This window comes from Athene cunicularia, assembly GCF_003259725.1.
Source record: "Athene cunicularia isolate RWA chromosome 1 unlocalized genomic scaffold, athCun1 chr1_part2, whole genome shotgun sequence".
In the NCBI taxonomy this organism is placed as follows: domain Eukaryota; kingdom Metazoa; phylum Chordata; class Aves; order Strigiformes; family Strigidae; genus Athene; species Athene cunicularia.
This window is the reverse complement of record NW_020799092.1, coordinates 1,383,205-1,409,840: the sequence shown is the minus strand read 5'-3', so window position 1 is coordinate 1,409,840 and position 26,636 is coordinate 1,383,205. Positions and strand designations below refer to the sequence as shown.

The 26,636-nt window shown below is 50.1% G+C and overlaps 3 protein-coding genes across 4 annotated transcripts; 2 read left to right on the top strand and 1 right to left on the bottom strand.

Moving 5' to 3' along the window:
• Positions 1–1,132: 1,132 nt before the first annotated feature.
• LOC113475920 (arf-GAP with dual PH domain-containing protein 1-like) lies at positions 1,133–9,158 on the top strand. 2 transcript variants are annotated; one of them, XM_026841067.1, is made up of 12 exons: positions 1,133–1,194; positions 1,326–1,477; positions 2,493–2,623; positions 3,478–3,569; positions 3,659–3,741; positions 4,462–4,574; positions 6,149–6,295; positions 6,708–6,791; positions 7,134–7,196; positions 7,700–7,771; positions 8,262–8,493; positions 8,582–9,158. In XM_026841067.1, the coding sequence occupies exons 2-12, from the start codon at positions 1,384–1,386 to the stop codon at positions 8,608–8,610; spliced, it is 1,140 nt and encodes a 379-aa protein (XP_026696868.1). In that variant the 5' UTR covers positions 1,133–1,194; positions 1,326–1,383; the 3' UTR covers positions 8,611–9,158. The 2 variants fall into 2 exon arrangements, with proteins under 2 accessions (XP_026696868.1, XP_026696867.1); XM_026841066.1 differs by having other exon boundaries at positions 1,137–1,477.
• Positions 9,159–11,981: 2,823 nt separating this feature from the next.
• On the top strand, positions 11,982–13,127 carry LOC113491111 (urotensin-2 receptor-like). Its single transcript, XM_026867811.1, has one exon. It carries the CDS (start codon positions 12,021–12,023, stop codon positions 13,125–13,127), a length of 1,107 nt encoding a protein of 368 aa, XP_026723612.1. The 5' UTR covers positions 11,982–12,020.
• A 2,391-nt stretch (positions 13,128–15,518) lies between these two features.
• Positions 15,519–19,090, bottom strand: LGALS1 (galectin 1). The gene is made up of 4 exons (XM_026867812.1): positions 18,986–19,090; positions 17,655–17,734; positions 16,111–16,282; positions 15,519–15,726 (listed from the first exon to the last, which is right to left on the bottom strand). The coding sequence occupies exons 1-4, from the start codon at positions 18,992–18,994 to the stop codon at positions 15,583–15,585; spliced, it is 405 nt and encodes a 134-aa protein (XP_026723613.1). The 5' UTR covers positions 18,995–19,090; the 3' UTR covers positions 15,519–15,582.
• Between the last annotated feature and the right edge of the window lie 7,546 nt (positions 19,091–26,636).

Here is a 26,636-nt window from a genome sequence, read left to right as displayed (position 1 = left end):
CCGCCATTTTGTGTTGTGGGCGCGTCGCTGGGTGGGGTTGCTTGAGGGGCTGTTTTTTTCATGATGTGTCAAGCAGGAGGTCCTTGTCGGCTGAGCTGCTCCTGGGCTGGGGGCAGAGTGGCCCTAGGGTGTGGGGGAGCCCCGAGCACCCCCGGCAGTGGGCTGTGGGGTGAGTGGAAGGGGGGGAGGAACGGCGCGCCAGGGCTGCTGCGTTGGTTGTGGGGCGGGTTGAAGTAGTGTGTGGCCGGCATCGGGTCCTCTTGTGCCACCGGTGTGTGGAACCTGTATGTGTGTCCTTGCCTGCTCCTGCCGTGCTTTCTTCCCCCAGGCTGGGGCAGGAGAGAGAAGCCACTGTCATAGATCTCACAAGGTATCCCTGGCCATAGCATTCAGCCTGGGGTGGATGGGGTTGTTTTGGGCTTGAGTGCCTCCAGCTCCCACTGCTCCTCCGCTCTGTCAGCAAAAGATTCAGTGGCATCACCTTGTGCAGCCAGCATAGCACCCGATTGCTTGCCCTGAGACTCGCTCTGCCACTCTTCTTGAGTATTTTACATCTGCATCTCTTCAATAAAAGTCTGAAAGTTTATTTCAAGCTGTTGTCATTGCTTGGTGTCAGCGATACCTGTGCTGCTACTCTTAGCTGGGGAAGGCAAGTGCAGGCGTGGGGTTTGGCTCAGGCACAGTGTCCCAAGATGCAGAACCTGGCTGAACGGCCATGGTTTCGGTAATGGTGGTGAGAGGTACTGGCACAAACTGGTGGGGGCATCAAGACTGCCATCCTCTCAGCTGCTGGCTTGAGTGACTTTGGCTGAACTTTTGAACCTTTCTCGCCCTCCAGTCTTCGCCTTAAAGATGGGTGTAATGCTTCTGTGGTGGCCAGCTGACTTTGGTGGAAGTACCTAAGGCACTGCAGGGAAGCCAAAGCCAACCCCCACAGCCCACAGAGCATGACGAGTCCTGACGCGGCCTGGCAGCTGCTTGTCCAGGGCCGCCTTGCCTTTATCATGTCCCTTGCTGCTTGTGCTCTTTTCCTGGCCTGTCCTTTCACCAGCAGAAATGCGGAAAAACCAGTTCTGTGGTTAACTGCTGCACTTCCCTCCACGCCCATGGGGCAGGTCTCCTCCTCCTCACTCACAGTCTGGGTGCACTTCAGCCTCCAGCCTCTTTGTCCCTGCCTGTGCTCAGCCTGCTCAGGTGCGTCAGACCTCCGTGCGCTTTCCATTAACCTTACAGCTTCTGCCTTCCCCTTTTCCCTCTGTCTGACAGAGCTTCTGTCTCTCTGGTGGCTCTTTCGTCCTTGGGCAACCCTGTGGGTTGGCCTGCAGGTGCAGAAGGTGCAGGCAGCTGCCCTCCTGGCCCTGCCTGGAGGGATAGCATTTCTACATGATGGCTGGAGGCAACGAGAGGAACGTGAAGGCCCTGAGGGAAGTGTGGAGAAGAGCAGAAAACTCTTTGTGCGCAGACTGCGGGAAGCCAGGTGAGTCTCCGAGGGCTGCTAGAGGAAGAGTAGGAAGCAGGGAGCTGGGGCTGGTGTCTAGCAGCTATTTGGTGTACCAGCTGTCTGGACTGCACACAAGCCTGGGGTGGAGAGGAAGGAGAGGCATTGCTCCGGGTATTTGCTTCTTCTCCCTGGAGGTGAGTTGTCAAGGGAGGAGGAAGGAGATGCTGCTGCAGCACTGGTTGGAAGAAGGACGGGGACATGGTAGTGCCAGATGAGCAGGGTCTGTGTAGCTGCAGTACTGTGGATTGTAGTCATGTCAGATCTCAAATACAAATCATGGTCATGCCCAGTCAGGACCTGACAGGAAAGCTCCCAGTGAAATCCTAACTGCTCCAGAAAGAAGGCATGATTCAGGAGGGCATTGTCTCCTTTATGACTCAGCTGTGAACTAACAACCTGCCACAGACACCTCGGGGATTTCTTTTATGGAAGGAATGGCCTTCTAGAAAGGGTACCCACTTTGAGGTCCTACAAGTGCTGCTAAAAACACCCATCATACTCTTCCCAAAGGAACACATGGAGTGTACCACCTGAGCCAAATTAGCCCAAAGACTGGACTAATTAGTACCATTATACCTTCTTAAATACTTCCAGGAAAATTTTGGATTCAAGGCTGCTTTCTGCTTCCTAAGCCAAATACTGGTGGGGGTTTGCTGTGTTGTACTAAACAGCTCTTGGAGTCTTTTCCCAGAGATGGTTTCATTTTCATCGCAGGTGACCCTTTACACAAAGGGAGCATGCAGAGCACTTCGGAGGTTTTCAAGGTTCAGGTCAGTAGAGATTCAGATGAAGTGGTTGAAGCAGGGGCATTGAGGAACTAATAGCTATGTTTTTTCCTGACTGGCATATATCTGTACCTTGGGTGTTAATTGATCAGCTCAGATGAAACTGTGGTCATCCAGCATTCTGTTTCTCAGGGCTATGTTCTCAGTTGAGGCATATCTCCCAGAGGAATTTACCACTTTTATCACACCCTTTTTTATATCCTCAGATCCTGACTGGGCATCCTCTACTTTGGGTGTGTTTATATGCCTCAGCTGTTCAGGAATTCACCGCAACATCCCTAGCATCAGCAAAGTCAAATCCCTGAAGATGGACCACTGGGATGATGCTCAGGTGCAGGTGAGATCTTTATCCCCACTGGTATGTCAGGTGGCTTGGCTCTAGGCAATAAACTGTCCTGGGAAAATCAGGCCTTTGGCTGTACAGAATTGGAGATTTAATCTGTCCCTTTGCTACTCATGCTCTGCGTACTCAAGCCGGGATAAACTCCCCACAACCCACTGGGAGGGGGAGCATGCACTTGCTTTATGTGTCTCCCTGTTGTGTTACTTTATGGCAAATGTAGAGCTCTTGCAATGTATCTTGCCAAGGCTTGGGGTCTTTGTTGCTCCAGATTACTCATTTACCACTCACCAGCACCATCCAGCCTCAGTGTCTCCTCTTGGTTTCAGCAGTCCGAGGGGAAAATCTTAGGTAATTCCATGGTCTAAGATGAGTTTCCAGATATGTGATCTCTTGGGAAAATGGCATTTATGGGAACTTGACTTCTCCCCATTACACCCCGTTTAACCCATTAATCTTCAGGGGACTGAAAATATTTTCTAGAGATCCAAATAAAGTAGTCTGTATCTTGCTGCTCTTTGGAGAGAAGAGATTTGGAATATCCTCCCAGATGGCATTGCAAAGCTGTTGTTGAACTTGGTCTCTCCAGAATGTGGGGCATGGCAGCAAATTTACAGAATGTGGGGACACCCAGCTCCCCAGAAGTGACATTTATGGCATTCTGTTGATTCAGGTGCAACCAGTATAACTTCTGAGAGTAGACAAGACCTTTGAGACCCACCTTTCTGTAGCCAGACTTTGCTGGGATGTTGCTCAGTGTACATCTAGCCCTGCAGAGGATCAGGAAAGAAAAAGGTCCAACATGAGTCTGATTCAAAGGGAAGGCACTAACTCTCTGTCTAACTCTGCAGTTTCTGGCCAAGCATGGGAATGCTGTAACCAAAGCTACATATGAAGCTCACATCCCTATTTACTATTACCAGCCAACCTACAATGACTGCCAGTAAGTTGCTGCATACAGAAGAAAAGAGGGAACGGCAGTTCTGGGCTCCTCTAGTTTGTTTCTGAGCTATCTGTCACCTCCTTCCCTAGAGTGCTGAGAGAACAGTGGATACGGGCTAAATATGAACGCAAAGAGTTCACCGAGCCAGGAAAACAGCTGCCATATTCTGATGGTAAGAAGAGAACACAGCATCAAAATATCCTGCCTGTCGCCTTTACTCACTGTGAGGAGAAAGCTCATAGAGTCAGTGTTGTGAATCCTACAAGTACTCCTGAGAACCCAGCTGGTACTTAGAGCGCATTGTTTTGGGGGGAGTTAAACTGTAGGCAGTATAGATTGGCAGTGCCATGGCTTGCTTCCAAGTCTGGTATTACCAGCTGGTATTTTTTGTAGGCATTTGCTGTCCTGGTGGAGCCAGACCTCTGCAGTAAGGAATTTCTGTCTTCCTGCATGCCACCCCCTCCAACCATGGCAGTTCTTTGAAATGTCACTGCCAGTGCTGTGACACAAGGCTCTGGAGCCCAAAGGCCTGCAGAGTTGAGTGGGAAGAGTTCTGGTCGCACACCAGGGTCTGTGTGAGTCAGGACTCTGGTGTTCACAGGAACAACAGCTCTCACACAGTCAGAGCCAGTAGTGGGAGCCAGACTAGGAGGTGGGAAGCATCTCGGAATGTCTTTTGGTGACCATTTATCTGGGCTGCAAACCCAGGAATGCCATCAACTTCATCTGTAACTCAGAGGTGAGACCTCTCCTTCTCAAGTGTTTGATCTCAGCAGCAGTCCATCATGTGCTTTATCCCAGAGGTGTGGCTGGGACCCCAGGCTGCATGCAGCTTTCTGATGCCTACCGTGCCTGTGAGGGGATGCTCTTAAAAGTGGCCTTTTGCTCCTAGGGGTGAAGGAAGGTATTCTCTGGAAGCGAGGTCGAGACAACGGGCAGTTCCTACCCCGCAAGTTCCTCTTGTCTGAGAGAGAGGGATGTCTGAAGTATTTCACCAAGCAGGATGTGAGTATGATGGTCAACTCCCACCTCAGTGCATACCCCAACCAGGGCAGGGGAGTCACAGAGATGTTTCTATTTTCTAATCATGTTTCTGAGGTTGCCTTGCTCATCCCAGGCCAGGGATGATAACAGAAATATGTCACTGAGGAGAGAGGCCCTCTTCCTACTGTCAGGGTGACATTTCCCCATGTCCTCCCTTTGTGCTTCCTGACACCCTTCCCTCACTGCCGATAAAAGGACTGATCTTTCACTTCATCCCTGCCCATTTGCCTGGCTGTGTAATCCTGCAGCATCCCTGGAACCGGTCTCACCCCACTGTGAGCCAAGTTAGCAAAAACTAGTTGTTTGATTTGTTTTGAGGAAGGCTACTTTGCTGTTCGATCATCTCCCTGAAATGAATGGGGCAAGTGCTAATACACTATCACAGGGTGGAAATGGCTTGGGGTGGGGAGGAGCAGGAAATGCCATCCAGAGGGACCTGGACAATCTCATGAGGTTCAACAAAGCCAAGTGCAAGGTCGTGCACCTGAGTCAGGGCAACCCCTGGTATCCATACCAGTTGGGGAATAAAGGGATTGAGAGCAACACTGTGGAGAAGGACTTGGGGGTATTGGTGCATGAAAAAATGACATGAGCTGGCAATGTGTGCTTGCAGCCCAGAAAGCCAAGGGTATCCTGGACTGCATCAAGAGAAGTGTGGCCAGCAGATCAAGAGAGGTGATTCTCCCCCTCTGCTCTGCTCTTGTGAGACCCCAGCTGGAGTACTGTGTCCAGCTCTGGAGTCCTCAGCACAAGAAAGTCATGGACCTGTTGGAGCGGGTCCAGAGGAGGGCCACAGGGGTGGTCACAGGGATGGAACACCTACTGTGAGGAAAGGCTGAAAGAGTTGGGGTTGTTCATCCTGGAGAAGAGAAGGCTCCGGGGAGACCTTATTGCAGCCTTTCAGTACTTAAAGGGGGCTTATAAGAAAGATGGACAAACCTTTCAGCAGTGCCTGTTGCAATAGGACCAGGGGTAATGGTTTTAAACTAAAAGGGTAAATTCAGACTAGATGTAAGGAAGACATCTTTTACAATGAGGATGGTGAGGCAGTGGAATAGGTTGCCCAGATTGGTGGTAGATGCCCCATCCCTGGAAACATTCAAGGCCAAATGGACAGGGCTCTGAGCAACCAGATCTAGTTGAAGATGTCCCTGATCATTGCAGGGGGGTTGGACTAGATGGCCTTTAAAGGTCCCTTCCAACCCAACCCATTCTATGATTCTAGGAGTGGAGTCTCCTGTTGAGGTCAGTTAGCATTTAGACTGGCTCAACTGTAAAGTCAGATGCATTCTCAGTGTTTCACTGGCAGTTCCAGAGTAGGCACAGCTCAAATCTTAACTTGGAGGGGCTGGGTCACTGCTTGGTCTCATGCACACCACACAGTGAAGGGAGTGTAAGCCACAACAGTTTTGTTGGGAAGGGGCAGTTATTACCTTTTAAAACCCTCTGATCCTGCTTTACTGCACTAAATCAGTAGCTCAGGTCTCTTTCCCACTAGGATTGCTCATGCATACCCAATGTCATTCTGTTTTCAGGCCAAAGAACCTAAAATCAATATTAAAATAGATGTCATCAATGCTACATTCCAGCCAGTCAAGATTGGGAACCCCAATGGCTTGCAGATCACATATCTCAAAGACAACAAGACCAGGAATATATTTGTCTACCATGAAAGCGGAAAGGTATCTGGTTTTAGCATCAAACACTGCAAAGCAATTGAGGTGTTTTGAGAAGCTGCTGACACTAAGTAGTCTGAAGCATGGGTAGGACATGTGTGCGTGAGTTTGTTAGGTAACAGGGTGGGGATTCTGGCTACCTTTGTGTGTCTGTGAGAGTTCTGCTGCAGGAAGCAGGGCAGAAAGACTGGGTGGTTTGTGTGGGAGGAGCTGCTGGACGAGATGTTCAGATATGCTGCCTGTACATGTGGGGAATGGGGCAGCCATGCTGGTGGTGTTTGAGGGAGATGTTGTAGGTGTTGGGGAGGGAGAGCTGGCTGTGTTTATAGTTAACATAGGGTTGGGTGCAGCTGGGTGAATTTAGATTGGTCACTGTTGCTCTGGCTAAGCTTTCTGTCCTGTCCTTTTCCATTCTCAGGAGGTAGTAGACTGGTACAATGCCATTCGCTCTGTGCAGTTCCATTATTTGAAGGTAGCATTTCCCATTGCCAGTGACAATGAGGTAAGTCAGCAATAGAGCATGGTGCTGAGTCTCCTGCTGGTACTTGGTTATGTGATAAGAGCCCATTAGCTTCTATTAGATCCCCAGGTACAGAAGTGGAAATTGCAGTGTTTAGACAGAGGGATGAAAAAGTGTGTGTAAGAGGGCCTGTGATTGCCAGAGAACAATTGCTCTCTGCTGTTTCTGGGCACTTTGGAGACAGAAGTGACTCCTGTTGAGGCAGTTCTGCAAACATGAATTTAAAAAGTGGCTAAATTTGGAGGAATAGAAGGAAGGGTTGGGGGCAAAAGCAAATAGCAAATAAACGTGCCTAAATGATGTTACTCCTTGTCTTTTTGTCAGATTAAAAATAGGCTGACAAGAAACTTCCTGAAGGAGGGATACATGGAGAAGACTGGTCCCAAGGTGATCTGCTGTAGGAGGAAAAAAAATCTAATGGGGACCTCCCAGAGAGCCACTGACCTCATCCCTACTTCAATGTTTTCCTCCTGCTGTTTCCCCATTCCCCCCTGACTCTTTAGAAACCCATGGGAACAGTGTGTATGCACCAAGGGAGGGGAGAATAAAGGGGAGGGACACATGTGAAAGTAGGTGAAGCCAAAGTCCCTGCTTTCTTCTAGAACAACAGATCTTTCTGCATGTGTCTGTGTGTGCGTGACCTTACAGGTATGTAGCATCTAGATTTCTCCTGTCTCAACTCTGGGGTCCTTCACAGAAGTCCAAGATTTGGGGACAGAAGTTGGGACCCAATACTGATCCCCACTCTCAGCTCAGAAAGGGTGAGGAGGAGGTTGCTGTTAAGTCAGGGCCTTTGGTTCAAGTGGTTGGGATGAATTTTGGGTATACGTTTGAACTGCTTGCGACAGAGGGCACTGTCCCCTTACATATATCACCTTTTCCCTTCACAGCAGAGAGAGGCTTTTAAGAAGCGCTGGTTCACATTGGATCACCGCAGGCTCATGTACTTCAAGGACCCTTTGGTGAGGGGGAGATCTTACTCTGGCAGCTGTGGGCAACAGTGCTGAGGGCAGGGTCAAAGTGTAACCAGAGTCTTTGCGCTGCAGTAAGGGATTCCCCAGCTGCTCTGAATGGACTCTAGGTCTCCCCCTTTCCATCTCAATTCATCCCATGCTTTCTGTATTGTTTCACTGCCTGCAGACAATGGGAACAGGGAGGGCAGCGGTGTAAAGGTGGTGATGGGGAGGACAGTGACATGAGGGGGTGTCATGGAGAGACAGGAGCAGCAGTTCCTTTCTCAGACCTCTTAAGATCTACATGCTTAAATTTTTCTTTATGCTGCTGGCTTTGAGCATAGCCTCCCTGCTCTTCTGAATCCCCTGACCGTTTTCATGTCTTTTTGGTGCTATATCCCTGGTCCTCACCCACTCTTCCCCTGTCCTTAGGTGCACTCCTTCTATTCCCTGGTTCTTCTGGCATTCTATAAATCCCTCTTTCCCTCCTGATGTGCAGGATGCATTTGCAAAGGGTGAGGTATTTGTGGGCAGCAGAGAGAATGGATATAGCGTTCAGAAGGGATTGCCTTCCGGGACACAGGGCAATTTCTCTTGGCACTATGGCCTCACCATTGTCACCCCCGACCGGGAATACCTCTTCACCTGCGAGACGGAGACTGACCAGCTGGGATGGATCGAGGCCTTCACGAGCATCATCAACCAGGCCATGACACCACAGGAATATGCAAGTAAGTGCCTGGATGCTGTTTCCTTCCCCTTCTGCCACACTGATTCAGAGTACTGCCCTAATGCACCACCCTTTTTCTTCACTTACAGTTGAAGCCTACTTCAAGTTTAAATCCTAGGAAGCCATGCAGGAACCTCTCTACAACTTGAACCCTACTTGGTCCTGTTGGGTTGGCCCATCAGGAGAGGAGAAGAGATTGCCATCGGAGAAACACAGTGCTCTTGAAGCACTCTTTGAAGCACTTTTTTTTTTCCCTATGGACAGTCCATTTGTTCTGGGGGCCAAATTAAGCAGCTTCCTTTCAAGCACAAGATTTTGCAAGTCTCAATCCTCAGTGCAAACTATCATTGTTAAATTACTGTGATCTGACTGGATGCTGGCAGGCCTGGTCTGTCAATCTGGCCTTGAAAACTTGGCACTTGCTGTGTTGGATGGGGGCCCTGGCATCACGCTTTCCACAACAAAACAGCTGCCTGGTTGGGGCTACACCCTAGTGGGTTGCAGGGGCTGCTGGACTAGGAAGGACTGTTCCTTTACAAGAAATGGCTTATCTGCTGGCAACAGAGATGTGAAACATCTAGATATTTGATCAGTTGGAGCTGTAGTTGAGAAAAGTCACTTAAAAGATGTAATTTAACAGCCAAATGTGAGGTCTGTTTCCTTCTCCAGCTTCTTCAGACCACATTTGTGTGGAGGCCTTCCTCTGATTGCTACAGAGAGGGTTAACATATCTGCTCAAAAACAATATGTAGATATACTTGTGTGTATGTGGATAATTGTGCGTGTGTGTGCACGTGTGTGTGCGCATATAAAAAAAAAAAAAAGTGGTGGGAGGTGGAATACTGCCCTACAGAAGATACTGTGAGGGATATTCATGCCATTAAAGTTCAGCTGTCAAATTTAAGTCTCTAATCAAACCAGTGGAGCAGAGAGCAGCCTATGGCATGTCTGATACAGAATTTGGACTCTCTGTTGACTTTACTAGAGCCTAGAGGTTGATGGCTGAAGTTAATAATACATGGATTTCTGCTCCCTCATTCTCTGTATGTCAAAAGCCTAGCACTTTCGTTCAGCCCTATACATTACATATGTATATATTTTATGTTACATACACATATGATTTTATGCAGTAGTAGAAGTCCGTATGTTCATGCCCTTCTAGTAACAGTTAGCCCTAACCACTAAATCAACCCATGAATCATATCTTAAAGATCATCCCTTAAAGCTCTCCTGGGAAAGCTGTTTCACATGCTGGAAGGACCAGCTGATGAGTGTAGAATCTGATGTGTCTGCAGTTTTACATGGGCAGTGTGAGAGTTGGCATCATGTGTGTTAAGGGGAGCTAACTGGAATTAATGAGGCAACAAGCATTTTAATTAGATCCTAAAGAAATTAATTTAAAAATTCCATTGTAATTTATTTTAACTTCCTAAATGAGCTGAAATGCTAACTGCTAAGGCATGAGGTAGTTTCTTGCAAAAAGACGCAGCCAATCAGAGCAAGGAGCCATGGCTCTTAATTGCATTTCATGGCACACATGGACTGTGAATCTTCTCTTCAGAGCCAAATGGGCAAAGGCATGGTCCAAGGCAGGGGCTTCTCTGTGCTGAGACCACCACAACCTGTTGGGAGCATTGACTTTCTGGATGAGAAGCAGCATCACTCACCCTGCTGCCATGACACAATGGAGCTTTCCACCCAAAAGTATGATTTCACTGCAGTTTGATGATCTCCCCCAGTTTGGAGCATGACTGTCCTATAAACCAAAACCCATTGCAAAGCTTGTGTTCCAAAATGAAGTGCCTTTTGGTTCTGGTAACATGAAAATGGGGCAGTCCCTTAAAAAAAAGCTCAAGCATCATCTAAATGACCTGCCACTTCAGGTCTCTTCTGTGAGGAAGAGTAGAGAGAGTGACCCAGACATGCCAAGAGTTGACACAGATAACCCGGAGGGAGGCCACTGAAGTTGCCTCCATCAATGACATGTGCCATACAACCACTCCTGTGGCACAGCAGTGCTGAAGCTGTTGCTGTTGCATACTGCACATTGGCCGGAATGTGCTTGGGTCTGTAACGGTAGGATGCTTCTTTCTCCTGTTTGCTGCTGAGTTATTGCTGGTGGAGATGAGTGGAAGCATTTAACTTGGCCACAATTAAGCTAATACACTGAGGATGCAAAATGGTGTAGATGAAGTGGCCTTAAAACGCCTGTGAACTAACAGCAGAGAGCATTTGATAGTGGCACATCTGCCTCTGCTCTGCAAATTTTGTCTCTCTATGTCTGTTCCCTGAGATCAACGAGGCTCAGATGTGGATGAAGAAAGAGCAAGGTAGCATTGAGTGCAGGAGGGCATAGGTGTCATGCAGCAATGTCCCGCTAGAAGGCAATGGTGCCTACGTAACAGGCTTCCGCTCTCTGCTCTGAGGTGAGGCAGCAGATATAAAGGTTAGAGAAGGAGGATGGTCTTTAGGGTGAGGGAGGAAAGAGCAGGTCAGCCCTTTGAATCTCTAGGAGCTTGCTGCTGACAGAGGGACAAGTGTGGAACAGGGCAAGGTCATAGAAAATGTGGGATGTCCTACCATTTGCTTGCTTGCAAACTGGGGGCTACCTCCATTGTCTACACCTAAAGGGGCTTGGAAGTAGGGGACAGGCCCTCTCAGCCTGATTCAGCTAAGGGCCAAGGAGAACAGTGTGGCAGCTCCCTGCCTATTTCACTTTCATGGCTGGTCCTTGTTTCTCTTCTAAAGCCACAGCGTAATGCTTTTCTCCCACTTGCCATTTTAAAAAGTCTTACCTTTCAGTTATGTCCTCTCTCAAATGAGAACAAGTATGCAAGGGGAAATGGGGAAAAGAAAGGGAAAGAAGAATAAGAAGGAAAAGGGAGCAAGGAAGACACAGGGAAAGAAAGAGTGTGTCTGCAAGAAAGAGGAGAGAGCCAGTAGGGCTCCTCAGCTAGTGGCTAAAAGCCCAAAATAAACCGGGACTGCATTCCCACCAGTGTGTGAAACTGAGTCAGACACATTCTTCCATGCAGTGGCCAAGGCAACTCTCCAGGGGTTGGTTCAGGGGGGCAGAGCCCACCTGTCCAGAGTCTGTCTGAGCTGAGAGAACACAGACTTGGGAGGAGAAATCTACTTGTCCACTGCGTCCACTGGTTTCCACAGTGAATGCTGGCGAAGCAACAAATGAAAAGCTGGTGAAGAGAAGAGATGTTTCGTTCTGGTCGGCAGAGGTTATTTTGCAGCTATTGATCTTGAAGGGGAGGGCAGTGTTCCTTTCTCAGCCCTTTGATGGTTAAGGGAAACCACCGGACAGAGCCTGTGATGGACAAGATCAGCATGATGGACTGGGCAGCTGGAGGTGAGGAACAGATTTCTCTGGAGTAGCCTACGTCTGATGAACTCTCACCATTCTTCCCTTCACTTGACTGCTTTCCTGTTAAGCCTAGGCATGCCCCATAGAGTGAGGGGGGAAGCAGGGAGAAGGAACGGGTCTCTGACAGCCTGACTTGCTCGCCCTACCCAAAGATGTCTTATGACCTTTCCTTCATCAGTGCAAGGCCTGGAGAGGATCCCGAGGGTGGCAGCTTCGCGGAGGAAAGCAGTGGCGGAGTTGACGACAGTAGTGTCCTGGGAGGGGACAGCCTAGTCACGGGGCCGCTGGGTGCAGTGCTGCTGGTCATGTACCTCATTGGGATGGTGGGAAACATCTACACGGTGGTGGTGGCCTCTGGAAAGGTGGCGGGACACTCAGTGGGCTCCTTGGGGGTCTACGTGATCAACCTTGCCTTCGCTGACCTCCTGTACCTCTCCACCATACCCTTCGTGGTTTGCACCTACTTTGCCCATGACTGGTTCTTTGGGGATGTGGGCTGCAGGCTTTTGCTCAGCTTAGACCTCCTCACCATGCATGCCAGCATCTTCCTTCTGACCGCCATGAGCCTGGAGAGGTACTGGGCGGTGGCCAGGCCACTGCGGGCCAGGCAGGCCAGCAACACTTACCGCAAGCTGGCCAGCGCTGTCCTCTGGCTCCTCTCACTCCTGCTTACAGCTCCCATGATGGTGATGACCCAGCTGCGGGAGGGGGATGGCCCCCACAAGCGCATCTGCATCCCCACCTGGACACCATCAGCCTTCCGTCTCTATCTGACAGTGCTCTTTGCCACCAGCATCCTGGCACCCGGCGTGGTGCTGGGTGTTGTCTACACCCGCCTGGCCTGGGCGTACTGGTCCTCTGCCTGGGGCCTGGGGCTGCTGGTGGCCAGCCGGGCCCCTGCCCGGCAGCTCTTCTCCAGGATCTCCGCCATTGTTGTGGCCTACTGGGCCTGCTTCCTCCCCTTCTGGTCCTGGCAGCTGGCCTGGCTGTATGGGGGTGAGGGGCTGGGCATTGGCCCTGCCGCCCAGGCCTACCTCAACTTCGGTGTCACCTGCTTGGCCTATGGCAACAGCTGCATCAACCCCTTTCTCTACACCCTGCTCACCAGTAGCTACCAACGACGCCCTGGCTGCAGCGGGATGGGCATGGCACAGCCCACAGCACCCTCCCAGGCGGCTACAAGGGGACCAGCAGGAGGCCACAGCATCTTCCCGGCTTTTGGAAAGTTGTTGGGGTCTCTGGGGGAAAGCAAGGGGTAAGCAATGCTCCAGGTTGGGAACATCTCCCAGCCTTTGACCGGGGGTGAGTCGAGAAATAAAAGTGCATCACCTTCCATGTCAGTGTGCAACGTTATTGTGGTGCCTTTCCCTTTGCAAGGCCACTCACTGTCCTCAGCTGGGGGAGGACACTTATCTTTCAGAGCCTGACTCCACCCTCAGCCCTCCCCCGCCAGCCTCTACCTTGCGCAAGGCAGGGGAGTGGGTGGAAGGGAGTAGTCAGCCTCGATAGGTCTAAATTATACAGCTGGGAAACCCTCACCTCCTTGCTAGCAACAGGCTGAGCCATAACAAAGTCAGGACAACAGTGAGTCACAGATTTCACAGGCCCAGTGAGTCACAGCGAGCAGCCACGCTAGCAGGAGACCTGAATAAGGTTCATCCTCTTGTGGTAAAACTTACACTCAGCTTTCTTCCCCCACCCTCCACAAAAAATCTTTGAAGAGTCTTTCTAAAAAAAAGACTCCCAGGTGCAATTAAGATACAGGGTGAGATTGCTCTGAAGTACAGCTTCAGGAGATCAGCACATTTGCTCAGCTTTCAAGATCAGTCCAGCAGAGGAAGATGCAAAGTGAGAGCTCCACTACGTGTCCATCATCATAGCTCATGGAGGGAGCCCTCAAGCAGCACCACGTCCCTGCTGTGGCTGAGGAAATCCCCAACTCTCTGCCTACAAAATGTACCCCAGTCTGCAAGACTGTGTCAGTGTCACTGCATAAACTGGGCCAGGTCTCTTGCCTTGAGGCCATCTAGCCTAGTATGGCTCACTTCCATACAGCTAAACTCTCTTCTCATTCCCAGAAAAAATGGACTCATCTATGGGAAGTGTCCAAGCTATGCTATCCCCCAGCCATGCCTATGCACAGGGTGGCAATGTTAGCTGTCCTGTTTACTGTTATAGATGTAGCCTTAAAGAGCGGGATGTGATCATCCAGAGCAGACTGGCTTTGGGCAACATGAGGTTTCAAGAGACATCCAGCTGCAGTGCCCCAGGTTGCTAGTACACAAGTGTTCCTGCCTCCCAGCTCAAAAGCCCATCTTGAGCCCCTGTCTCCAACCTGTCTCTCCCTTCTCAGCCCCATAATTTCTAGCAGCCAAGCCTCCTTTGCATGGGTTCCTGAGACACAGAACCTGGCAGAGCCTCATGAATTATGGAGCAAGACCAGGAGGTGCTGCTGCCATACGAACAAGTTCCCATAGCTCTGCAACTGCCTAATGGGAAGAATTGGCCCAGCCAGGCCTACAAGGAGTCCTTGTAGGACATCAGATTGTTTGTGCTTTGCACCACTCATGGCCAAGACTGAAAGTGAGAACCCAAAGATTGGGTCCTCCCAATCCAGAATAACCTGGTAACTGCTGTGCGCTGTGGAAAGAGCAGCTTCCACCTTTCCTATGCCCACCAGGCACAGCCTGCCCAACAGCAGTAGTCATTTACTGCCAAAGCAGCATTAGACTGGGAGACCCCTCGAAGGCAGCTATTGGCTGATACCTTGGGTAACGACCCTGTGAGAACTATGCTGTAACATTAAACATGCCTCATCATCTCCAGGCTCCTCAGAGGCTAACCTCAGTTCAGACTGAGAAATGCTCAGGCTCATTTGGGCTAATGTGAATGAAGGAGTTACAAAAGCATAGTGGACACATCCTTAGCATCCCACACCCCAGCTAGGCATTGCTACCTCTCCCAGCTCTAGCTAGGCCAGAAAAAAAACAAACCCTGCCAGGTTACTGCCCTTGTGTCCTACATGAGCTATGGCCCAACAGTATGCATGCTTCTGCAGTTGCTGGAAGCAAGGATTTGGATGAAGAGCCCAATGCATGCTTCATCACACTCAGCAAGGTATCGTTTTCTACTGTTGTGCTCATGCAGAAGTAAGAAGTCCCAAGACAACATAGGAAAGTTGTGTCTTGAGTAAGACCTGTGTCCACAGAGGGGTGCAGGCCAAAGGTAGCACAGCTGAGGACTTCCCCCTCACTCCACCAGGTTTATCTAGCACAGCAGCTCAAAGCTGTCTAAGGCCAGTCATGGATAATTGGTTTAGGAAGTGATAGATTTAAACAAAACATTTTACTCAGACAGGGTAAAGTGTCAGTCTAGATATCAAGCATGGGTGACTTTGCCTAAGCAACCCTTTGACTCCTCCCCCCAGGTCACATCTAGCCTCCGTGTTTCCTGCTGAGACTCTTGGGATTTTCATCTTCTGCCTTTCCAGGCTTTTGACTCTCACCCTCTCCATCCATGACTTTCAGGGCCAGGGCTGGTACAATCTGACCCACATATGGTACTTGAGCAAACTTGGCTACCCTCCACCCCTCCATCAAGGTGACCAGCCAATGGGGATTTGCAGTATGAAAGAAGAGATTGAGACTGGGTAGAGCAAAACTCTTGTTTAATTGATCACTTTTTCTGTATCTGAGATGGAGGCGTCAGAGGAAGTTATTCCCAGCTGAGGGACTGAAGTGTGAAGTCCCCTTGTGTATCAAAGTAGTCAAAGACAGAGAGACCAAGCCGGTTAGGGAATGTGAACTGGTGGCCTGGCAGGTGGACTGTCACATCATTTTGATTGATGCCAAAAGTGATCTGCAAGACAAATGGAAAAGTCAGAGAAAGTTTCTGCCAAGACACCTTCAAGCCTCTCTCCTCCACAGCATTTCTGTGCCACCCACTGCTTTGCAGGGTGAACATGCTAAGCAGCATAACCTGCTCTTCAACAGCAGGAGTGGTATTCTGGTCTCCCAAGCAATGCCTTATTCCCTGCTCAGTTCAACAGTAACATCTCTTTGAGCTAGATGGAGCGTGCATATTTGACCACTGCTCAGAGCCCTGCATGGTGGCATTGACCAAGCAGAAGGCAGCAACCTCCTGTACAGACAATCCTGAGACAGTCCCTGCAGTTAGGTGTCCTTGTGTCAAACACCCTCCCTTTCACCAGGGCATGGACAGAGAGTGTGTCCCAGGCCTCACCTCTGCTGTGCCCCCCTTCTGGAAAGGGAAGACAGTCTCCCTGTGCTCTGCACCCCACTCTTCCATCTTCTTTGAGTTGCACACAATGGTGTTCACATCACCATGAGCATCAAAACGGGGGTTGAAGTGAAGTCCGAGGTGGGAAGCATCCTTCCCCAGATTCATCACAAAGCTGCAGAGAAAGGAAACATCAATGCTGTTTTAATCAATACTATAGTAACACATTGCTGATTACCATGAGCATCTCTAGGTCTGTTGCTTCAAGCCCAGCTGAGGGTAACCCAAGAGAAACCCTTTGCTAAACTACACAGATTCCCTAAAAAGATGGCGCTGTGTCAGTAAAGGGTACCCTCCTCTGCTGGGGTGATAGGCCCCACAGTGCCATCCCTAGGAGAGACACCACTTAGTTTCCACAAAACTTTTGAGAGAAAGGTTCAGCAATGAGACCTGAAGAGGGAGTTATTCTGCACTCAAACCAGCTCTCAAGGAGTCAGTTGCTTTTCACAGATTTCCTTTCAGCCCCAAACAGTTAGCTGGTGCTGTATTCTGCCAGACAGCCACTGCTTTCTCCCCACCCTGCAGGCAGCTGAAATAATTACCATGTCATTAGCTATCCCAAAGCATCTGCAATGTCAGTGGGAGGAAGCAGCTTCCTAGCCCAATGTCCACCTTGCCTTCAGGCCACTTACCCAGATGAGAAGAGGCATATTATTTAGCAAGAGAAAGCCCAGGAGGCTTCACTCTGATGCTATCAAATTTCAAAGGCACTGGGAAGAGCTGGGACATGTTTCCTGGAACACCACTAGTGCTGGTACAGCAACTACAGGCTCCACCTTACACATCAAGGGGCCCTACCAGCCACAGACCTGCACAAAGGCTGGGGTGTGATGCAGCAGCTTCCCCAGGGATGCCAGACACCCTGATCCCTGCAGCATTAGAAACACATTTCCACTTAATCCCACCTGTCTGCTCACCACCTTCCTCCCTCTCTCCTTCCCTTCCCCGCCAGCATCTGAGAGGCATCTCCACTGGGTGAAAGCAAACTTCAACACTGAGATGCCCCGCTGCAACATGCAGCCTTTCCATTTGCACCATCAGCAGTGGCTCAGAGCATCCATGGAGCCAGAGCACCCAAAACCTCCCAGCTGTTTGGATTATAATTTCCTCTTGCCCAGTTAAGCAAGGCACCCTAACAGTGTCCCTACTACTGGCCATCTTCATGCAGGGGAGAGGATGTGGCTGTGGGGATGATTTTAACCCAAATCTCAGTATAGACAGCTTCCATTTCCTTTACCCTGCACTAGAGAGGAAGTGGTCAGTGCCAGTGCACGCAGCTGGGGCTTCACATCTGCTTTGGCTTATCCCTTGGCAGTAGGGTGCATCTGCAAAGTGCATTAGGCAGTGACTCACTCTGAAGTTAACTCCTGGTTAACTTCTTCCAAAGCTGCTCCTTTCCTACCCGACGGATTCCTTCTGTCCTCCACCAGCAGAGGGCAACCCAGTGTGGTGCCTCGGCCATGCCCGGGCAGCACAGCACATCTTACCTCTTGGCACTTGGTGCAATTTTCCCCTTGATAGTGAGGCGCTGGCCAGGCTTGAGACCCAAGTTGCTGCATACTGGTCCCTGGGGAATACGAAGGCAGAGATGTTACCTCAGTACCTGCTGGCTTTGCAGCTCTCCTTGCTGCCTTGCAAGACAGTGTCTTGCTTTGTAGGGCTGGAGACAGGGAAGCTCCCTTCCCCTAGGGCATTGCACCAGGGACATCCCAGACAAGCTACCCCAGTCACATGGGACATGTGTCTGATTTCCCACCCTTTCTCCCACTGCTCTTATCAACATATCTGTATTTTACAGTAGTGGAGAGGATAAGTACCTGCAAGCTCCCATCACACCCACCCTATCCCAAACACACTTGTGTGCCTTGTGGGTCTCATCATCCCACACAAGCCTGGCTGTGCAGGGATGGAGCCTCTTCTCCCTTCCCCTACGTTTAATTTGAACTCCAAGCCTTGCTCAGGTCCAGGGGCTCAGACAGTTTGCTCCTCAGCTCCCAAGGGCTTGTTGTTTGCAGGTTGTTTGTTTTTTGTAGGCTCAACATTTGCAAGAATATTGTCCTGCTCCATGTACACATCTTTCCCCACCTTCTCTCTAGGAGAATTAAAATACCCTGGTAAAACTATATGTACTCATTTTCTACCACAGCAGAAGCAAGACCCCAAGAATACTAAGAGTCTTTCCCCCATCCCACTTAAATAAGCTTGTACTTGAGGCACTCCCTGATTAATCACCCTCAGTCTAATGAAAGATAAATTAATCAAAGAAGTAGAATCTCTTCTGACACAAGCATCTTCTCAGCAGCCCTTGACACTCACAAAAGGACACTTTTGTATAGCACATTTCCTTATGAGAAAGGGGGAATAATTCAGTGACTCATGAAAACTTCAGCCAGGAAGCAAGCAGCAAGGCTGCCCAGAAGAGATGCTTAGAGAGCAATAAACATTACTGCAGCTGCTTCCATAGAGCAGAGCTGCTGTAAAACACGCTATGCCAGTTAAGGAGCCAATCCAGCAAGGACCCCCCATATATGTATCCAAAGGGATCCTGCAGGGAAAAAAAAAACTACTCCTGCTAGAAAAAGAAATAGCAGCCCCCTCTCTGTAAGGCATGGCCCAAGGATCCTTCCTCCCCAGCAGTAGGCAACCAGCTCCAGCAGACCCTGTGACACAGGGGTCGATGAGAAGATGGAGGAAGACAGTGCAAGAATCCTTGCAGCAAGCCAACACATTCCCCACAGTCCCACTCCATGAAGCACCACCTGCAGCAAAGCTGCCCCTGCAGCCTCGCACCAGCTGCCCCATCCCTTTCTCTACTCACACAAGACATGGTGCTGCTCTGCAGGATAACGCTCCTCTCCACCAAGGTGCAAAAGTCCCAGGCAAGCAGCTGAAGGGGCACCACCCTTGTCTTTAAATAGATGAAGAGCTGAGTTGTCCCAGCCCTTCTCCACTCCCCCCCCCGCCAATCAGACCGAGGAAAGGGTGGGAGGGGTTAGTTTTGGGGGCAGGGAGGGCCTATCACGCAGAGCTGCCTCCTCCCACCCTCGCCCAGGCTCCTCTCCAGGATGCTAAACCCTAATCCTTCCAAGCAGGCTGCCAGCCGCTCCGGGAGGAGATCCAGCTGTGTGTGGTCTTGAATCCAACGGAAAATAGTTTTACAATGAGTGTTTTACTATCCAAGGCTTTTATCCCACACGGAAAATGGTCAGATGGATTGAGACTTGGCGGGAAGGGTTTGTGAGGAGGGCTGGGCTCTTCAGCTCTGGCTAAATCAAGAGCAAAAGAAATATCACTGAGCGCACACAGTACCTCAGAAACTGTTTGTGGTCCAGGTGAAAACCCAGGAGCAGAGGACTGAAGCTGGATCCAGGGAGACCCAGCTGCACTATCAAGCCTTGCTGTCCCTGGAGGCTGTCCAGCTGCTGACCCAGCCCCTACCACCTGCTCTTGTAGGTACAGGAACCAAAGCAGGGAAAATAGTCCTTATTATGCAGAACCCTTAGATGCCCTCCAAACCATGCAGTTCATCTTGGCTGTAGGGCACAGCAAGCCAGAAGGAAGCCATCTTGGAGGGGTGGGGAGGAATTATCCAAAAAAGCTCAATGCCTGGTTCTTGCACCTGTCCTGGACACACCTGGGGGCTGAGGAACAAGGGGATGGGGGCAAAATGCTCTATCACAATAAACCATAGGATCTGTAAGTCTTTTATCTGCCTCCATGTTCTCTTTGTGGCAAGTATGATTCACGCTGGGTGAAAGGATTCCTTTGCAAAAAATTGCTCAATTACTACATGGCTCAACTGTAATTACACTGAAAGATGAGGGAAAAAATTCAGGCAGTGGGCCAAGCCTGTGGCTTAAAGCTCTCCTTGTCTTGCATATTTGTCTCTAAATCACAAGACGCTTTGTGATTTCCTTAAGAGGCCCAGAACTGAAACTCACTGAAACACTTTCTTCTTCCCTTTTTATGAGGCCCATCAGTTCCCCCTCTGCTGAGGACATGATAGTCCCCATCCATCTTACCCCTATCAAGCACGACCCCAGAGGCTGTCATTCCTGGGTATTTCCAGTTGGTGCCATCAATGTCAGCAGAGCTAGTAGGGAGATCCTCCTGCCTGGTGAAGCTGGGGAGGGCATGGAGAGCCTTCAGCCCTTGGCCAGGTCACTGATCACCCCACAGTGACTGGAGTAAAGGCCAAAGTGGGCTTCTCTGGTCTGACATGCCCGCTTCCTCTTTCCCCCTCTGGAAATCTGCCTCAGGGTTCAGCCCTTGAGCCTGATCCCTTCCACGTGGTGCGAGAATAGGAGAAGTGCTCCATACCAGCAGGAGAAAAAGTAACCAGAGCCAGCTTCCCTCTGCTCAGGCTGTATGTGTGATTAAATCAATTCCTTTCAAATTCAAGATTTTGTCAGACCAAACCCTTGCAAAGGACCAAACATCTCTCCAAGGAGATGATCTGCTGCTGGAGCAGGTTTCAGGAGCTGGACTAGGGGGGGCTGTTCTCATGCAAGAAATGTTGGACAGGGAAGGGAAATGTGTAGATACTTGCTCACTTAGAGCTGGAGATGGGGGAGGCCATTTAAAAGGTCAGGGGCAGATTCTGTGTTTCCTGAAGCATTTCTGGCAGCTGAGCACTGTAACCCAGCCTTAGCAGCTACCAGCTTCTTGAGTCATACCTGTCCAGGGACCTTCCTCCAAATGCTGCTGGGAAGATTAGAGACCAGCTCATGGATGACAGTGATAATGAGTGAGGGGATACCATCCCAGAGGAGGCACTGGAAGGGCTATTCACAACAAAGAAATTCAGCCTTCAGACTTGAACCTACCTTAGGCAGCTTGTGTTTGTCTGATGGAGGTTCAGGTGTCTCTGCTGGCTTTCAGGGACCCTTGAATTAAATTACATTAGCACAACAGGCCAATACCACAGGCAAGGAGGCCATGAGGTTTCCCATTGCCTGTAGGCCACGGGCTACCTCCATCAGTACAATGACATGTCTCCCTTCCCACCTCTGGATTGGCCAACATGACGAGGTGACAAAATCTAAAGCTCCAGGATCAGAATCCTCACAAGGTATGGCTGAATTCAGGTCAGGGAGGGTCTTGCTCACCCTGATGACACACCAGACAGAGATGGTGTCCCCAACTGCACTGACACCTGCTCCACCACACTGAAGATGCAGAGGTGCTTGCTCATTATTTTCAGGAGAAATGTGGTGTAGAAAGAGCCACTGTGGGTTGAGAAAGGCAGAGACAGGCTGACTAGAGCTGGCAAACCTCACCTTCTGTCACCTCATTCCTTATCAGTGTGCGGTGGGTCAGACAGCTAGGGGAGATGTCAGCAGATTATTGGCCCATCCGATCTGCAAAGGAGGAAGATGAGGAAGATGAGGACAGATCACAGCAGACCTTGGTGGCACAGGCTTATCCTGCTGTGTGGGAACTCAACAGTGGGATAGGTCAGTTTTCCTTCACCCCTCCAGCCAGGCTATTCCTTACTAGGAGAGCTCTCCTGCATCACATTGGAAATCCTTACTTTGTATTAGAGGGAGAGCCATTGATCTACATCGTACATGGGGAAGCAAAAGATCTTTGCCTGAGCCAAAGGGAGGGACTGGACCCGATACTGTTGCTGCAAACAGTGCCCGTGGCCATGACAAACTCTTGGCCAGAGGGAGCCACAAAGTGTGGAGAAGGGAGTAATGTCTGTGGGATACTACTTCAGCAGTGCCTCATCTCTGGTTATGAGGGTGAGCAGGTGGTGTTTGCATCTGCATCTGCTTTCTCCAAACTGGGATTGTGTGTTCTGGACAGGACGGGGCCAGGAGAAGGATGTGTAGAAGACCCAGCTGCCATGACAGGGACAGACCAAATTCACAGCCAGCACATGTGTGCAAGGACAGAAATCACAGCAAAGACCCCACCAAGCATGTCCTATGCCAGGGGTTAGGCATCCCACTCAGGGCCTGACCCTGGGCACCTCCACTGTGGCCCATGCTTCAGAGACAGCCTGGCTCCTGGGAACAACGTGCTGTCCTCTTGCTAGCCTTTCTTTGCACAATGTCCCTATCTGCTCACTCTTTCTTGGAAAGTGCAAATTGCCCTTGTACAATGAGCAATTCCCAGACAGTCTTTAAGGAACTGCTGCTGCCTTTGGGGCCTGAGCTCCTCCCCCAACCCTGGCTGTGACCCATCATTCTTGTAGAAGGGACTGGACCATCCCCATGTGTAGCTATGGCTGCCCATGTTCTTCTTTGTAGCTCTTATTCCAGGGACTCTGCCTTCTTCCTACACTCTCATTGACACCCAAAGAGCCTGTGCTGATCTCTCTATGCTGAGATGGCATGGTTTCTTGAGCTCCAAGCCTTCATCATGGACATCCCCACCCCTCCCAACCTCCAATCTTAGGTGAAAGAGAGATTGCTAAGGGTGAGTTTCATTACTGTGAGTAGCTTTGATTTAGAGCCTGTCTTCTGGTCTAGCTGATAGGCACCAGTGTGCCTCAGAATACCCAGTCTGGTCTTTCATGCTGAGGGCTGGAGTCCAGCTACTGCAAGTTGTGGGGTTGAGTTGAACTGCTGGCCTGAGCTGTTGAGTGGCTCTAACCAAGGTGGTTTGGCAGCTGCCAAAGAAATAGCCCAGTCAGGCAAGTGTCTGAAGCAAAAGAGGGAAGATCTACCCCCAAATCTGATTGTGAGGGATGAAACAATAGACAGGGAATCCCAAGCCATGACCTTGGAGGACTGGGAAAGGGCCTGTCTGAAAAGCCCGTGGACTACGTGACCAAAATCCACCTGTATACATTACTCTCCAACTGGCAAAAGCCTGTTTCAGCTGCAATTACCCCTTCAGTGATTTGCAACATCTTTCCACCGGGACACCGTCTTTGTACCTGTTCAGCCACTTTGTCTTATGTGGGCTGTGGTATTTTAAATTCAGGATTAGGTGCACTAAACACAAGTTGATTATCTCATGGACACAGAGCCTCGCATCAGGAATGAGCCACAGCAGGATCTCCCAAGCTTTGCCTGCTGGAATATTTCCAACCACATCCAATTTCCTGGATTAGGACCTGTCTATGAGTCTCCAGCTCCTGCTGACTCCAGAATCTGTGCTTTCATTAAATCAGTATGGAAATGTGTTCCCCAGTGATGAAGATAATCCTGCGAATGTTATCAAAGGGTACCTGGACAAGGTGATTTATCTGGGCGAGCTTGAAGTTACAGCTTGGGTAAGTGGGACTGACTCCTGCTCATACTAATGACGTTGGGATGTGTTAGACACACCTCAAAGTGCATCCCAAGAGCTCTTCAAATCCATGCTCCCCACCTCCTCACCAGCACCTCTGGCTTCTCACACTGGGCTCCATCTCACCTCTGGGGTGTAAACCCTCCCCAGGCACAGCTGGTGGGCCTTGCAATGGTTAGCAGGGAAGGGAGTGCTCCTCCTGGTCTGCCAGTCAAGGTGGTATCCCTGCAGATGTGGTATGGGCACATGGCTGGGAGGGCAGGGAGGGAGCCAGGTTCTGGATTGCAGCCACAGACGTGGGCTGACACAGGCATGGATCAGCCTGTGTCAGCCCAGGAGATGATTGGCCCAAGATGTTCAAGTGCCCTTCTAGCATGAGAGAGCAGCAAGAAGCCACCCACTGATCTGAATTAGCTCCACCCCGTGGGGGATAGGCAGAAGGACTCCATGCCTGACGGTGCTAGAAATACTGACAGTACAGCAAAAAAGTGCCAGGTCTTCGATTAACTTGGATGTGAAGGATCCTGACTGCGACTCTGGAGCACTGGAGTTAGCAGATCTTTAATCGCAGCCGGGCGGTGACTGGTCAGGAAGGCTTCCAGCCATTTCCATTTTGGTTTAGGGGCACTTGGCGCAGGGCTGCACAGCAAAGGCAAATGAAAGAGGGGTGACCTGATGCTTTAGGAAAGCACATTCTTGGTTTTGACACAGAGAGGTTGCTCTCAATGAGGCAGCCCGGACTGGGTGGTTGCTGCACATAGAGTATTTCCAAGAGCTGCAAACGCAGGTTAAGAAAAGTGTTGCAGCAGGTTGAGCAATCACTGCTGAGCCAGAGGGGGACAGCAGACCCGGGAGAGCTGGAAGGTGAATGGCGTAAGGCTTAAGTTTTCCTGTAGACAAAGTACAACCCTGCCACACAGTTTCAAACTAATACTATTATTCTCATGTAAAGAAAAAGGGAAATCAGCTTCTGACCAGTAGCATAAATTTTCAATTTTCTTTAAATAAAATAAGTTGAAAAGAAAGAAAGGAAAAGGTCGAAGTGAAAATGAGTTGTGGTGCAGCATGTGTTGTTCAGGCTGTGCGAGCACTGCAGGCAAGGCTTCAGACGGAACCTTTAAGAAATGACATGTTTTGAAAGCAGAGCAACAAGCTCAACAAATGCTGACCGTAGAGGGGAAAACATTGCCAACGCTTGTCTGGATGTTGACTAATGAGTTCAGGAGGGCCTGCAACATAAGCCCAGTACAATGTCTGTAGGAAAGGGAATATTATATGACACTAAGGAATATTCCTTGGCTGCTGGTTAGTGCTGAGAACTCAAGGGCAAGGAAATGCAGCTCTATGCAGGAGAGTCAGATGTTTCGGCATTGATGTGCTGGAGTGGGAGAGCTGCAGGCTATCGACTGACTGTGGCCACCAGCTCTGCGCTGCTGTAATACCCAAATTGGTGTCCTTGTAGTGCCTTAGAAACATGCCATTTATTGGGCCTATTTCAAGCCTAGAAACTACCTGTTGAGACATATTCCATGTCTTGGGTTATTGTCTGTTAACATGACTTTTGAGATGTGCTGGGCAGAGAGGTTTCTTTGCTGTAATTAATATGCAAACTGTAAGTGGACGCTGTGTTTGAACATGTTACAGCAACCCAGATGCAGGTTTCAGCTCTCCCAAGAGACAGTGCTCAGGAGAACTATGTTCATGGAATACAGGCACGTTCTCCTGCAATAGCCTTGAGACTGAAACTCAGCTGCATGCCATTTTTCAGCAAGTCATGTGTGTAAAAACCAGTGTAGAATGATAATACCGAAGAAGAGGATTGCCTTGAATAGGCTTTGCTAGCAGAAATGACAAGGAAGCCTGAAAACACCCTTTTTTTTGTGCATGCAAAGTGGTACCTAGGGTGTGGGCTGTGATATCAGTCTCAACACAGAGAAAACGGCATCAGAGCTGCTTGGAAGGTAAAGCCGGCATGGAGCCTGAAGCATGTCAGGTTTTTCTCACTGAGATGTACTCTGTGTGGACCATTGCATCTGCTTTGGCAAACACGTTTGTCTGCAGCCTGTCCATGAGCCAGCATTAGGGGCATGTCTTGTGCTTGGAGAGCCTCCAAAGCACATGGGACCACAAGGCATCAGCACCGCTGAACTGAAGCCAAGGCAGGCAAAAGGCCAGCTTGGTCTTTCTGAGGGGTAACAGGTCCCCACTATGCAGCAAGTGCTGGAGAAAAGAGAATTGTCTTGGGCGGACATGTGGGTGGCACAGCTCATCATTCTCCAGTGGGGATGCACCCTCCTGGCAGGGACAGTGCCCCAAAGTCAGCGCAGCCCAGGACTCTCCTCTACTGCTTGACCAGAGACCCCCACAATTCCTGAAAACTCCTTTGGGGGCTTCAGTAGCGTGTGCTATCCCTCACTTGGTACCCCAAAGAGTTAGGTGGTACTGAGCCCTATTAGGTAGCTGCTGTCAGCCACCCTACAGCCAGCTGGAACAATTAGCCTCTCACTAGTAAGCTGTCTGTTATCTGCCAGGATCAACTGCTGAAATGGGAGGGTGTTTCGTCAGGGCTTGGCAACCTCCCTTCCTGGAGGCTTGTACTATTTGGGGAGAGAAAGCGAAGGGCACTCCTCTCTGATACAATCGCAGTTTAGAAAGTGCAGTGAAGATGCAGTGGAAAGCACTGGGATGCGTCATGCCCTGCAACACTGTTGGTTCTCACTCCCTTGCAAGGGGGGCTCAGGCACCCTCTGGGGCTGGTGGGCACAGGCACATCATTGCTGTGGTGTGGCTGTGTTGCTCTTTTGGGAGTTTTTGCAAGTGGATCTCTGCGAGGAAGCCCTTTGCAGAGCCATCTCTACCTCTGCCAGCAAACATGCCCATCCATCATCATGTCCCACACAAGAGCTCGCTCTTCTTCACGCTTCTGCAGCTCCCTCTGCTCCCTGGGCAGAGAGCAGGCACTGAAGCACCCCACTGACACCAAAGCTGGGCTTTGCCTGCTTTGCAGGGCAAAAGGGGGAAGAGTGGGTCTTGGGCACTCAGCCAGTTCAGGTGTCAACTGTCCACATCTCATGGCAAAAGATAGGATCCACACTTGGGATCTCCTTGGTTCTCTCCTCCAGATCGGAGCTCAGGCAGGTTCACAACAGCAGCTGGTAGGGTGGTAATTTCATCAGGAGCACAAGCTCATGCTCCTCTAGCACTGGTGGCACAGATGTACCCTC

What these genes read in the sequence shown, in the direction of transcription:
- LOC113475920 (XM_026841067.1), top strand. Translation starts at nt 1,384, where the DNA reads ATGATGGCTGGAGGCAACGAGAGGAACGTGAAGGCCCTGAGGGAAGTG. An exon ending in CGCAGACTGCGGGAAGCCAG is followed by an intron (nt 1,478 to 2,492) that starts GTGAGTCTCCGA and finishes TTATATCCTCAG; the next exon opens with ATCCTGACTGGGCATCCTCT. An exon ending in GGGATGATGCTCAGGTGCAG is followed by an intron (nt 2,624 to 3,477) that starts GTGAGATCTTTA and finishes CTAACTCTGCAG; the next exon opens with TTTCTGGCCAAGCATGGGAA.
- LOC113491111 (XM_026867811.1), top strand. Translation starts at nt 12,021, where the DNA reads ATGTCTTATGACCTTTCCTTCATCAGTGCAAGGCCTGGAGAGGATCCC.
- LGALS1 (XM_026867812.1), bottom strand. An exon ending in ATTGCACCAAGTGCCAAGAG is followed by an intron (nt 16,283 to 17,654) that starts GTAAGATGTGCT and finishes CTTTCTCTGCAG; the next exon opens with CTTTGTGATGAATCTGGGGA. An exon ending in AGAAGGGGGGCACAGCAGAG is followed by an intron (nt 15,727 to 16,110) that starts GTGAGGCCTGGG and finishes TTTGTCTTGCAG; the next exon opens with ATCACTTTTGGCATCAATCA.